Source organism: Alexandromys fortis, unplaced genomic scaffold (genome assembly GCF_014885135.2).
Source record: "Alexandromys fortis isolate MF-2015 unplaced genomic scaffold, M_Fortis_MF-2015_v1.1 scaffold_1, whole genome shotgun sequence".
Taxonomy (NCBI): domain Eukaryota; kingdom Metazoa; phylum Chordata; class Mammalia; order Rodentia; family Cricetidae; genus Alexandromys; species Alexandromys fortis.
Genome location: NW_026067927.1, coordinates 14,292,864 through 14,305,890, shown reverse-complemented (window position 1 = coordinate 14,305,890; position 13,027 = coordinate 14,292,864). Strand labels below are relative to the sequence as shown.

Sequence of the window (13,027 nt, the reverse complement as noted above, 5' to 3'; positions counted from 1 at the left end):
GCAGAGCCCAAGCAAACGCTGAAGCTAGGGCTCCGTGGGAGACCTGCGAATCTGGTGGGGGTCCAAGTGCCTGCTGGGAAGAGTGTATCTGTGCAGCCCTTTCCAGGTGCGGTTTGGCAAGATGAAATTAGAATCCTTAACCATGGCCACAAGCTTTCTGAACTAGTAACTCCTTTCCAGAGCCATCTTAAGGAAATAAACCAACAACGAAGACTTATATATAACTTTCAAAGAAGCAGTATTTACAGGAAAAAAAGTTGCAAAAAACCCCCCAAACAAACAAATAAACAACAAACGAAACAAAGCAAAGAATAAAACAAACCTAAACAAAACCCCCAAACTGTAGTCTAAGAGAAAGCCAGTCATTAGCTTCTGGGTAAAGGATTTAGATGGCCGTTATTTTCTTTAAAAATGTAAAGTTTGAGCCCGATGGTGGTGACACATGCCTTTGATCCTAGTAATCAGGGAGCAGAGGCAGGTGGATCTCTGTGAGTTTGAGGCCAGCTTGGTCTACATACAGAGTGAGACCAGGACAGCCAGAGCTACAAAGAAACCCTGTCTCGGGCTGGAGAGATGGCTCAGAGGTTAAGAGCATTGCCTGCTCTTCCAAAGGTCCTGAGTTCAATTCCCAGCAACCACATGGTGGCTCTCAACCATCTGTAATGAGGTCTGGTGCCCTCTTCTGGCCTGCAGACATACACACAGACAGAATATTATATACATAACAAATAAATAAAATACTTTAAAAAAAGAATGTGTACTTTGTATTAAAAAAAAGAAAAGAAACCCTGTCTCGAAAACCAAAAAAGAAAAAAAAATGGGAAAACAAACAAAAACAAAAACCAAACAAAAACCCAGATTTTAATGTCAGGCTTGGTGGGTCATTCCTGTAATTCCAGCACTTGAGAAACTGAGGCAGAAGGATTGCCTGAAGTGTTGAAGTGTAAGGCCACCCTGGGTTACATAACAAGACCCAGTTTCAATAAAAATAAATAAACTAAGGTTTGTGTGATTTACACATTTTCTCCAGTAGACAGGATTTACTTGGTCAAAAATATACAGAACTTACTTTCAAATGCATGGATATGAAGAAGTGGAAGGGAGAAGATGATGAACAAAAGTTGAAGAGAGCTTTGTTAACCTAGGCCTCCCCTTATTCAAACAGAAGCTGCACCGAGCATCTGGCAAAATCAGAGCTCTGTTCTTCCCACGGTGAGTAATTAGCTCAAGCTGGCTGAGGTATAGCCCAATTGTGATCCTGTATATTTTCCACGATTTTTCCTCTGTGTGACTCAGGCCCAGAACTACCCCACCAGCATCTGATCTGGAAATAACCTGATACTTACCAAACAGCTGTAATTTTCCAGCCCGTGTCTTTCATTTGCCCTGTGGACGCCAAAGAAAACCGTTCTTTACTTGGGGTTGGCCGAGCAGGCTTTTGCCAAATACCTAACAAAAGCTCCAGGGTCTTCAGGCAGAACATTGTCAGTGCACGGCTGTGGAAAAATCAGTCGTGTGCAGCCCGTCCCTCTCTGTTCCCCCCCCCCCCCCCGCCCATCAGAAGCCACAGGAAACTTCTTTTCCAGACATTTTAATCAGAAACTTATAAAACATCATTGAGTTCTCTATACAAATTTTGCACAGAATAGTTTAGTATAATGCAGAGCGGTCTATATCTTTGGTCATCTTTCTGAATCTTTTCTTCCATACAATATATTCTGATCACACACCTCCTCCATCTCCTTATTTTATTGAGACAAGGTCTCAAGTATCCCAGGCTGGGTTCTAACTCAAGGATGGTCTTGAATTTCTCATCCTTCTGCCTCCGCCTCCCGGGTGCTGGGATTAGACTTGTGCCACCATGACATTTTTATATGATGCTGGGGATGGCACCCAGGGCTCTGTGCATGCCAGGCAAGCACTCTTCCAACTGAGCTCCATCCTAACCCTCTCGTAACCTTTGTGAGATTGAAATCAGAGACCATTTTCCATTACATCTCCAGGAAAAAAAAAAAAAAAAAAAAACCAGGCACATAAACAGCTGCACAGGTGAAGTGAGAAACCAGTGCTAGGGAATTTTTCTGCTTGAAAACTTCAGAATAGCTTTGTTTTCAAAACTCTTATTTTGCTCAGTCTTCCAGAATGCTGCTCTGGAAATCAAAACTGAGACTCCAAGGTAAACTAAGACATAAACCTAGGAGCGTGTTTAGGGTGAGACATGAGGCCCCGGGCGGTAGGGTAGGTATGTCCTTCCAGGGCTAATGGCATGGTGGAGTCATAAACAGAGCCGCCTGTCCTTTAAGACTGCACACTTGCTCAGCACAAGAATGAGGCCAAATAACAACTTTCTATGCAAAGTAGAAGCTTGTTCTGGCCATGTTCCTTTTAGATACGCCTTTAGATGAGAGGGCTGCCTGGCTGGGCGGCTAGTCCCTCTGTCAGATGCTCCGCTTAGCCTCTTCTTTACTTGCTGCTCCTCCTGCTTCCCCAAAGCCTCCCCTCTGCTGAGTACCCTGCTCCTTAGTCAACAGAACTGCAAGCAACTGAGTTTTCAGCTCAGCCTTCAAATAAACCCTGTGGCTGTCAGGCAATGGAAGCCAAGACCACCAACTACCCCTCTGCCACCCATATCCTTTCAGAAAGGGGGAAGGCCATCAAAGAGGAGTGGCAAGTGGCCAGACTGTTGGGTGAAGGCCAGAGAGAAAGAACCTGTTGTTAGAAGCCTGACGTCCTTCCCTGCTGCTGGGGGTAGGGGAGGACAGACCGAATGAAACAGCACTTCTGACTTCAGCCGCCATCCCGGGGGCACAGACAGAGGGCAAGAAACAGGGCATAGAGCCAGCCACTGTAGGGCAGGAACAGAGGGCTGTTGAGCTGAGCTGATGACAGACCCCATCTATTAGCCCGAAGGCAGGTGTCTGGTCCTCCTGCCCTTAAGTTACCCAACTGCACGTGCCTGTTTCTGGGACTCTTGTATTTAGGCTCTGCCCTGCCCCCTTCAGTTCTCCAGTCAAAGGCTTCAGTTCTGGAAATCAAAGTTCTGAATGGGCATTGTGTAGATACTAGGAGTGGAAAGTACTAGAGACTTGCATATTTCTCGTGAGAGCCACGAAGAAGCTAAAAAGTAGCTTATACTGGGGGATGAGTGCACATGGCATTCCAGTTCAAAAGAGGTAAAGTCTTTGACCAGACTCTTTCAAAAGATGCATGAGCTGACTGCAATTTTCTCTTGAAATCCAAGACCAAAGCATAAACAAAAAAACAAAACCAAACAAAAATCATAGCCTCTCGTTACCCTGTAATCCTTTCCACAAACTTGGCCTTGTGGATTTCCTGGGTGCTTTGAAGGCACAGGGCTTGTGGAGTGTAAGGTCAGGAGAACCGGTCTTTGTCTCTGAGGGGCAACCATGCAAGCCTCAAAGTGTCCAGCAGGCTCTTTGCAGAAAGGTTATAAAATGACAGTTCCCAGAAGACAGGGACGTCCTGGTCCCTCAGAGTCTCCTGATGGGGTCTTCTCAGGATAAGTGCTCTTTACCCAGCTCTCCCTGGGGCACGGCTACAGGAATGGAGGTCACTACTTGGTTCTGAAACACGAAGATTTTGATTCTTTCAAATACCCAGATGAAGATGAGCAGGATGCTGACATACTGGACCCAGGCAAACTTAATCATTTCCCAGAAGCCTGGCTGGTAAGTACAAAACGTTAAGGAGGCAACGGCCACACATAAGAAACAGTTACCCCCAAAGTTCAGGTCAGATGGGAAATAGAATATTTCAAATACTCTTAAGATACAATGGATAAGCAGAGATTATTAACCTATAAATATGAATAATCCTGACCCAGAAGAATTGCTAAGAAAGAAGCAGGGACAGGAAATGGATTTTTCCCTCCTGTGGGACTGCAGTCATTGTGTGGGGGCTACAGCGCAGCAGCAATTTCCTGTCTTGTGAACCCCACATCTGTTCCTACTTGGGAGAGCGAAGGAACCCTTCCTTTCTTAGTGGGGCAGAGCCAGCACTGGCTGGCGAGCATAAAGGATATGAAATGACTTCCACAGGATACCGGATGACAGCGTCGATTATAAAGGGCGCTTCGGCAGCCCTGCCCACCAGCCAGATGGGGTTGGGGTCACTCAGGACAGTGGTAACTGCAACACAAGCATTAATCCTTAATCCAAAATATAAGTAGTCTTTGAATACAGGGGGATATTCTGCATTCCAAAATGCAAAGAAATAAAAAGAGCAATTGAATTTGCAAAGTTCTTACACATTATTTAAAATACTTGTCAAAATACTTCTGCTACGATATGTCAAATCCTAGCAAAGGATTGCTGTGGTCTGCCATTGCTGAAGAGCTAACTGAGGAAATTCTGTTTCTAGAAAAAGTAGCAGTTGGAGTGCTAAAGTGTGTAGGGGAAATATTTTTATTACATAGGTAAATAAGAATTTGTATCCCAAAGTGTTCCTCTTCTGTTTCTAAGACTTATTTGTGGGCGTGTGTTTGTGTACACTTGTGTGTAATCTGTAGAGGCCAGATGTGTTGGATCCCCTGGAGTTGGTGTTACAGGCAGTTGTGCAGTTGTGAGCTGCCTAACATGGCTACTGGGAACCCCAGTATAATGTGGAAAAGTAGCAGATTTTTTTTTCTTTTTCTTTCTTTTTTTTTTTTTTTTTTTTGACATGGTTTCTCTGTGTAGCCCTGGCTGTCCTGAAACTCTGTCCCAGGCTGGCCTCAAACTCAGAGATCCACCTGCCTCTGCCTCCCAAGTGTTGGGATTAAAGGCGTGCGCCACTACCGTCCTGCCAGTGGCAAGTACCCTTAACTGCTGATCCATTTCACCAGTCACGTCCTCTTTAAATACATTCATTTATTTAATGTGTGTGCGTAGCTGTAGCAGCTCTCTCCCTTCACCACGTGAGTCCTAGGTATAGAACTTGGGTCATCAGGCTTAACTGAAAATGCTCTTACCCACCGAGCATCCCACTGGCTTCTTTCTTTATCTTTTCTTTTTCTTTCTGACAGAGCCTCTGTAACTCAAGCTGGCCGCCTACTGGCTACATTGCCAAGGATGACCTTGAACTTCTGATACTTCCGTCCAGCCTGCTGAGGGCTGGGGCTGCAAGTGTGTGTGCTACTGTGCTTTAGGCTTTATGTGGTACTGGCGACTGAACCCAGGGTATTGTACACACTAGGCAGGAGCTCTCAGCCTCCAAAAATGATAGTTGTATGAAACTATTTATATATGGACAAAGAGTGAATGAAATAAAGAGGAAAAGACTTGATTTTCAGGCCAGTGGTTGTCAGATTTATTCAGAAATGCTGGAGTTGCGAGCCTTCCACATGGGCAATATCTGTGGTGTCCTCTATAATGTCTTGCTGCCAAGAAACAGTTTGATGCCTTTAGTGAAAATGCTAGGCCACCAACCAGCCTGGTGTGCTACGTCAAGCATGGGGATGCTCCTCCAGGGAACAAACGCTATCTGTAGTCAGGCTACAGATGTGGACTGCCTGACACACGTCATCAGCAGCTGTCTGGAAACTGAACAGTAAATTGTCACTGTTTTTTTTTTTTTCTTAAATAGGTATGCTATGAGGGATAAATCAATTAGGCTTGAATACACACTAATAAGAGAAAACCAGCCAGGCCAGTGATGGGATAAATAAGAAGAGCGATTGATCACTAGCCTGCTGGGCTACAGGAGAGGCGGCACGTGGGAAGGGATGTGGCTTTGAAGACAGGACACAGAAGACAAGTTCTGGCAAGCCCATCCACCTCCCATCACAGAGCCGCCACTGGGTCTGTGACTGTCATCATGAAAACCATTCCAGTTGTCTGTTTTCATGGACCCCACAACCTGGGAAGTCTGAGGGCAGTGGCCCAGTGGCCTCTACTGGTAACTCACCGTTCCTCTCCTGATAGGCGGCAACAATGCGAGTGAGGTCGTAGTCATGGGCAAAAGGACTAGTGCCATTGATCACAGACACCTGGGGCAAGGCAAGAGGACAAACTGTGAGCACCCCATCCCCCTGGTCTTTCTACCCTGCTGCACACGGGCTCAGTCCTGGAGACCACCCAGAGCCCAGACACCACACGCTTATTCTTGGGACCAATTGTTTCAGTAATCATTTTTAGAGTTTTGTTTTTTTTTATTTATAGGTTTTGTGGGGGGGGGGGGTACAGGTGCCCATGGAGCCAGGGGCATTGGATCCCCCTGGAGTTAGAGTTACAGGTAGTTATAAGCAACCAGATGCAGGTGCTGGGAACTGAAATTCTCTCCAGCTCTCTTTCAGTGAGCTTTTTTTTCAGGGATGAACAAATTCTTTTGCGGTGACAGAAATAAGGGCTAATGTCCACCTCCCACAGTTTCATCACAAACACACACACAGACACACACACACACAGAGCAAAAGGCAGGAGCCTTTTGTGGGTTCAAAGAAGAGCAGAAGGGCCCATGCGTGTGGCCGGATGTAGCAAGGGTAATGAGGGAAGGACAAGAGGCCGCAGAGCTGGGAGACGGCTAAAGGTTTTTTCCATGGGTCTAGGTTGTTTTTTATATAAAAATAACACTTTTCCTCCCCTTTTTGTTCAAGGAAAACAGCTATGCTAACTGTGTAGTTTTAAGTTTGCCCTCTCCACCCCTGGTCCTGTTGGCATGTGCCATGGCCATAGGGCTCTTGAATAGACAACGCTCAGGGCTGGCCAGTCAGGAAGCCACTACGGGGACTGAAAAACATGACTTAAATAAACCTCTTTTTTATTTCTGTTTGAGATGGGGCGTTGCTCATTTACACTATGGAGATTTAAAACGTGACATACAAGCCTCTCTCTCTCTCTCTCTTTTTATTTCTGTTTGAGATGGGGTGTTGCTCAGTTACCCAGGCTAGTCTTTTTAATTCCTGGCTTCAAGTGATACTTCCACCTCAGTGTTCCAAGCAGGGGACAACTAGGCCAGGCATGCCACCACACCCAATCTGTAAACTTTCTCACTCTGGGCTGGCATATGTCACCTGCTCAGTAAGTGGTGACTCGTATTTTTTAAAAATGTATTTACATAGGCATTTTACAAGATCATTTGGAAGATGTGACGGTCAGTCTTGATGGTCAAATTGTTTGGCCTGAGCAACACTTGGGAGTTTAGTAGAGCACACCTCTGGGTGTAAGGCATTTCCACAGAAGTCTAAGACATGAGGGCTCAGACATGATCAACGTTTTGGCCCACCAATGAAGTCAATTGTGAACAGACATCGGGTGGTTTGGGGAGTGGAGCTCCTGAAGGTGGGGCCTGAAGGTTGTGGGGCCTGGTTGTCTTCAGGGGCTGCATCTTGCTTTGGCCCCTGTCTACTCTACTCTGCTTCCTGCTGGTCATAGAGTGAGCTCTTTTGTCTCCTTTCCCACCAGACTGGACTAAAACCTCTGAAACTGTGTGCAAAATCAATCTCTCCTGCTTTAGGTTGCTTTTTCAGGTGTTTGGTCACAGAAAATGATAAACTAGCACAGATACATTTGGAATATGTGTACCTGAAAACGGCAGTTTAGTTCCTCAATAAGAACATTTCCCCTCTTTTAAGGGTATAAACCAAGGTGTGTCTTTTATATATATTTTTTAAATTATTATTTTTTATATGCGTGTGTTTTGCCTGCATGTGTTTCTGTGTGCTTTGTGTGTGAAGCACTAAGAAGGCCAGAAGAGAGTGTTGGATCCACTAGAGATGGAATTACAAGCAATCGTAAGCTTCCACCTGGGTGCTGGAAATCAGTCTTGGGTCCTCTGGAAGAACAATGCTCCTAACCACTGAGCCAGGGCTCCAATTTCCCTTCTACATTTTGAAAGAATCCGTGATGGGGCTGGAGAGAAGAAAGTTCAGCAGTTAAGAGCACTGTTTGCTCTTCCAGAGAACCTGGGCTGGGATCCAACACTGCACATCTGTGGTGCACATACACACATTCTTCAAAGATCTAAATGCTATTTCTAAGCTTGAATTTCTCTTCCTTCAAATGATATGGTAAACATGGAAATGAAGGAGCTAGACCACAAGAAGCATGGTTACATTGTATCTGATATCCAGAACTAGACCACAAGAAGCATCCTTACATTGTATCTGATATCCAGGCCTCGGTAGCTCAGTGGCTGCTTCTGCTGTAGCCTCAGATCGCCATTGACATACAACTGTGACCCAGGAACAGCAAAGGAGGACTGAAGAAACGCCATGCTCTGCATCACGAAGGTTGACATCCTCTGAAACCATAGAAAGGGAGATGTTACTGTCCAGTCTGAGGAGCCTGGGGGTTTCACCAGCCACCTGTCTGCAGCTAAAGCTGACAGGCCTGGCATACCTGGGCTAGTCCACCCAGGAACCTTTCTACCCAGAACCCTCTGACCTATTAATAGTTAATCAGATGATGTTAGGAATCTCTGCTCCAGTCTCATTCCCCCATTCCAAAACCTACCCTTCTTAGAAAGCCCACCAAGGGTTGGCTCCTCCCCCAGAACTACTCAAGACCGCGCCTACAGGGTGTTTAAGACCTGTCACCTAGATCCCTGGCCTAATTTCTCTCCTGCTTTCTTCCCCCAAGAACCACCCAAGGGTGCTTTGCTCATTAAACCTGGACTTTTAATTCTGCCTGATCTGACTTCATCAACTGCATCAACAGAGAGATTTAATATCGGGGTACTGAAACCTTTCAAAATAATTTAATATTCAATTTGCCTATGTTAAGTCCCCAACAATATTCCATAAGAGCCATCTGTGGTGTGGTTGTCCCCAGAAAGGAGGAAAAGGAGAGGACTCAGAGAGGATTGACTCACATGCAGTTGGTAGGAGAAGGTCAGCATAAGCTGCACCCCGAAAACATGCTCCGTGGCTTGCAGGGGAAGTTCAAGTTTAAAATGTAGCACATCCATTTTCCCATCTTGGTTCCTGTCTTCTTCTCTGGTCTACAGAGGCCAAAGAAAGATTTACTTTTTAAAGAATTGTTATATGTTGGCAGGTGGTGGTGCACACCTTTAATCCCAACATTCAGGAGGCAGAGGCAGGCAGATCTCTGAGTTCGAGGCCAGCCTGGTCTACAGAATGAGTTCCAGGACAGTCAGGGCTACACAGAGAAATCCTGTCTCAAAAAACAAACAAACAAGCATTTTTATTTATTTATGTATATGTGTGTCTGTGAATATGAATATCATGAATATGCACATGTGTGTGTGTGTGTGTCGCTGGATGTCCCAGAGCCTGAGTTAAAGGTAACTGTGAGCTTCCTGATGAAGGTGCTGGAACTTAACTCAGGTCTTCTGCAAGAACAGTCTGTACTCTTAATCGTGGAGTCATGTCTCCAGCCCTCAGAGAGATATTTATTTTTCCTCCCCCTCCCTCCCTCCCTCCCATTCCTTTTGTTCTTCCTCTAGAGTGCTAAAGATTGAACCTAGGACCTGCTAAATGTTAGGCAAGTACTTTACCACTAAGTCAGCTTGTTTACATGGAAAAGCAAAATCTAATTCTAACCCCCATGCATTTAGCAAGCAAACTCTACAGAAATCCACCTAGCTCTATTTATACACTCCTTTAAGATTTATCTTTATTTTATGGTTATAAATGTTTGCCTGCACATATGTTTTGCACCAAGTGTATGCCCAGTACACACAATGGCCAGAAGGGCACTTCGGGAAGATGCCCTGAAAGTGTTGTTACAGACGGTCGTGAGCCACCATGAGGGTGCTAGGAATGCTCTTCACCTCCGAGCCATCGCTCCAGCCCCTATTTGTACATCCTCAAACCACAAGGACCTTCGCTTCAGATCCTCGAGGTTCAGCTATCTAACTCATTATTCACATTAAAGCTCTATACCTTGTGCATCTTTTAGCATCAATCAATAAAATAAAAAGGGAGCGGAGTAAGATCAATAAGATACTGAGACCACAAATATTTGACAAAACTCAGCAGAGCATAAGAAAAGTCACGGCCTGGAAATCCTCCACGGCAGTCACTAGCCGATCCCGCCAGTCTCAGCGGCATCACAGCGGCCAGCAGAAAGGGCAGCACTGAAATGTGGCCCCTCTGCCAGGGGTTCTTGACACGCTTCTACGCTTTGAAGTTAAGCTCATTCATTTTGTTTTCCACCAATACCACTCTGTGAGGAAGAGTTTTTGTTTCTCTGGTAAGCAGGGTTGGGGTCAAGATTGCTGCTTTCCAAGCCCTGCAGTGATTTCTTTCCCTCAGGGCAACAATGTCCTTTTCTTAGGCTTGGTACCATCTACTGTCCTTGTCCTAGTTCAGCAGCTTTTCCAGGGGAGGAGGCAACCGTGCTACCAGGGCTGCTGATGAGAGTCACGGAGGCATTTAGGTACTAGTCAAGGTGCATGGGATGGGAGAGCGGCTGCCGGGGCTTCTGTGAGTAACTTCTGCCGCGATAAGGAAGACAGCCGCGCTAGTTCAGGTTTCTATTGCTGTGAAGAGACACCTTGACCACGGCTACTCTTATAAAGGAAAACATTAATTGGGTCTGACTTACAGTTCATAGGTTTAGTCCATTGTCATCATAGGGGCAAGCACGGTAGCATAGCACGGTAGCATGCAGGCAGACAAGGTGCTAGGGAAGGAGCTGAGAGGTCTCCATCAGATCTGCAGGCAGCAGGAAGTGAACTGCTGGGCATGGAGGGAGCATGTGAGACCTCAAACCTGCCACCAGTGACCACTTCTTCCAACAAAGCCATACCTACTCCAACAAGGCCACATCCTATGGACCTATGGGGACCAATTTATTTAAACCACTGCATACAATAAGAGCATATACCTATGATCCTAGCACTTGGAAGGTGGAGAGAGAAGGTTATCCTCAGCTACATAGCAAGTTTGAGGCCAGCCTAGGCTACAATACCCCATTTGCATTAAGCCTGCCGACTTCGAAGAGGAAAAACAAGTCAACTGCCTGATTAAAGTAAGCATGATTTTGGGCTGGGTGCCCCTGGGACTAGCCGGTCTACCTGCTTCTCCCTAAGGTGAGATTTTAGAGAGCAGCCCCTGTTAGCCTCTTAAGGTCCCTTTTATGGGAGAGATAAAGTGTTACAGGGATGACTGAGTTGGCTGTTAATACATTGTTAGAGAAACTGCAAGGAGCTGGGTAGTGGTGGCGCACGCCTTTACTCCCAGCACTCAGGAAGCAGAGGCAGGCGGATCTCTGTGAGTTTGACTTCAGGTTGGTGTACAAAATAGGTTTCAGGACAGCCAGGGCTATTATACAGAGAAACCCTACATTGAAGAAACAAAACAAAACAGAACAACAACAACAACAAAAATGAGCTGGAGAGATGGCTCAGCGGTTAGGAGCACTGGCTGCTCTTCCAGAGGTCCTGAGTTCAATTCCCAGCAACCACATAGTAGCTCACAACCATCTATAGTGGGATCTGATGCACTATTTTGGCATAAAGATGTACAGGTAGATAGAGCACTCGTATACATAAACAATGAATGAAATTTATGCCCTGGCAATGTTGAAGCATGCATGGATAGCCCATATATGGCGGTTCTGTTGAGCTTGTCCATATTGGGTTTCATGGTCTAAGTTGATGAGGATAATTGACCAGGTCTCTTCCTCAAAGGGGCACCACATCTCATTACAGATGGTTGTGAGCCACCACGTGGCTGCTAGGAATTGAACTCAGGACCTTCAGAAGAGCAGGCAGTGCTCTTAACCACTGAGCAATTTCTCCAGAGCCTTATACATTAAATAGATCTTTATAAAAGAGAAAAAGTCCAAAGATACAGAGAAACCATGTCTCAAAAAAACAAAAAAAGAGAAAGAAAGAAAGAAAGAAAGAAAGAAAGAAAGAAAGAAAAGAAAAGAAAAGAAAAAGAAAGAAAAGGAAAGAAGGAACCTTAGCTTGGGCAAACAGCAACTTGTTTAACTATTTAATTACAAACCGAAATGTTAACCCGTACAGGAACTTTTTTTTTTTTTAACTTCTAGACAGGGTTTCTCTGTGTAACAGCCTTGCCTGTCCTGGAACAATCCAGGATGGTCTTGAATTCACAGAGATCTGCCTGCCTCTGCCTCTTGAATGCTGGGATTAAAGGTGTGCACCACCACCACCCGGAGGAATTTATTCTTAACTGTCCTAACTGCAAACGGAAACCTGTTTTGGTCTCACAGGAGGTGGAGAGTTAATTCATCAGTTAAGAGCACCGTGTGCTGCTCTTCCAGAGAACCTGAGTTTGGTTCCCCGCACTCGCACTAGGGGCCTCGCAACCACCTGTAACTCTAGGTTCAAGGAATCCAATGCCCTCTTGTCTCCATAGGTACTTACACTCACGTGCATGTATCCACATAGGTGTACACACACACACACACACAGAGAGAGAGAGAGAGAGAGAGAGAGAGAGAGAGAGAGAGAGAGAGAGAGAGAGAACAAAATCAAAACAAAAACATCCCCCAAAAACAAAACCCCAAAGATGCTGGGCAGGAAACATCATTTCCCATGAACGTAGCGTTCTACTGGGAAGACCAAATAAATAAAAGCCAAATGAATACAAAACAGCACCAGGTAATTGCCCAGTGACACAAAGAAAAATCAAGTAGGTTAAAATGGGAGAATTAAGAGGGTAAAAATTAACAAAAATGGGAAGTTGTGGTGACATCTTGTTTGTGCTTTAACAAATAAAGCTTGCCTGACGATCAGAGTGTGGAGTTCGCCACACTAGTTAGCCTTAGAGACCAGGCAGTGGTGGCACACACCTTTAACCCCAGCATTGGAGAAACAGAGGCAGATGGATCTCACAAGAGGAGACAGGAGCTCAAGATATTCGGTCTGAGGATTCATGAAAACAGGATCTTGCTCCCTTTAGTTTAAGGACTCAGTAAAAAAAACGAAAAAAGTCTCTCTAGTGCCTGGCTCCTTTACTTCTCTGATCTTTCATCCTTTACCCTGACATCTGACCCAGGTTTTTATTTTTAAGACCAATTAGAATTCGTGTGCAGGAAGTGTTTGGGATGATCTACCTTGCTGGCGCCCGGGCAGTAGAAGCTCTAAGACATCT

At 45.4% G+C, this 13,027-nt stretch overlaps 1 protein-coding gene across 1 annotated transcript in view; it reads right to left on the bottom strand.

Moving 5' to 3' along the window:
* Window positions 1-1,575: 1,575 nt before the first annotated feature.
* Window positions 1,576-13,027, bottom strand: part of Tmem231 (transmembrane protein 231) — a 22,791-nt gene continuing 11,339 nt past the window's right edge. Inside the window, exons 3-7 of the mRNA XM_050144453.1 lie at window positions 8,809-8,937; window positions 8,095-8,238; window positions 5,905-5,986; window positions 4,044-4,148; window positions 1,576-3,694 (exon numbers count right to left, since the gene is read on the bottom strand). Coding sequence (XP_050000410.1) covers window positions 3,516-3,694; window positions 4,044-4,148; window positions 5,905-5,986; window positions 8,095-8,238; window positions 8,809-8,937 — 639 coding nt within the window. The 3' untranslated portion in view covers window positions 1,576-3,515. The remainder of the gene's footprint in view (window positions 3,695-4,043; window positions 4,149-5,904; window positions 5,987-8,094; window positions 8,239-8,808; window positions 8,938-13,027) is intronic.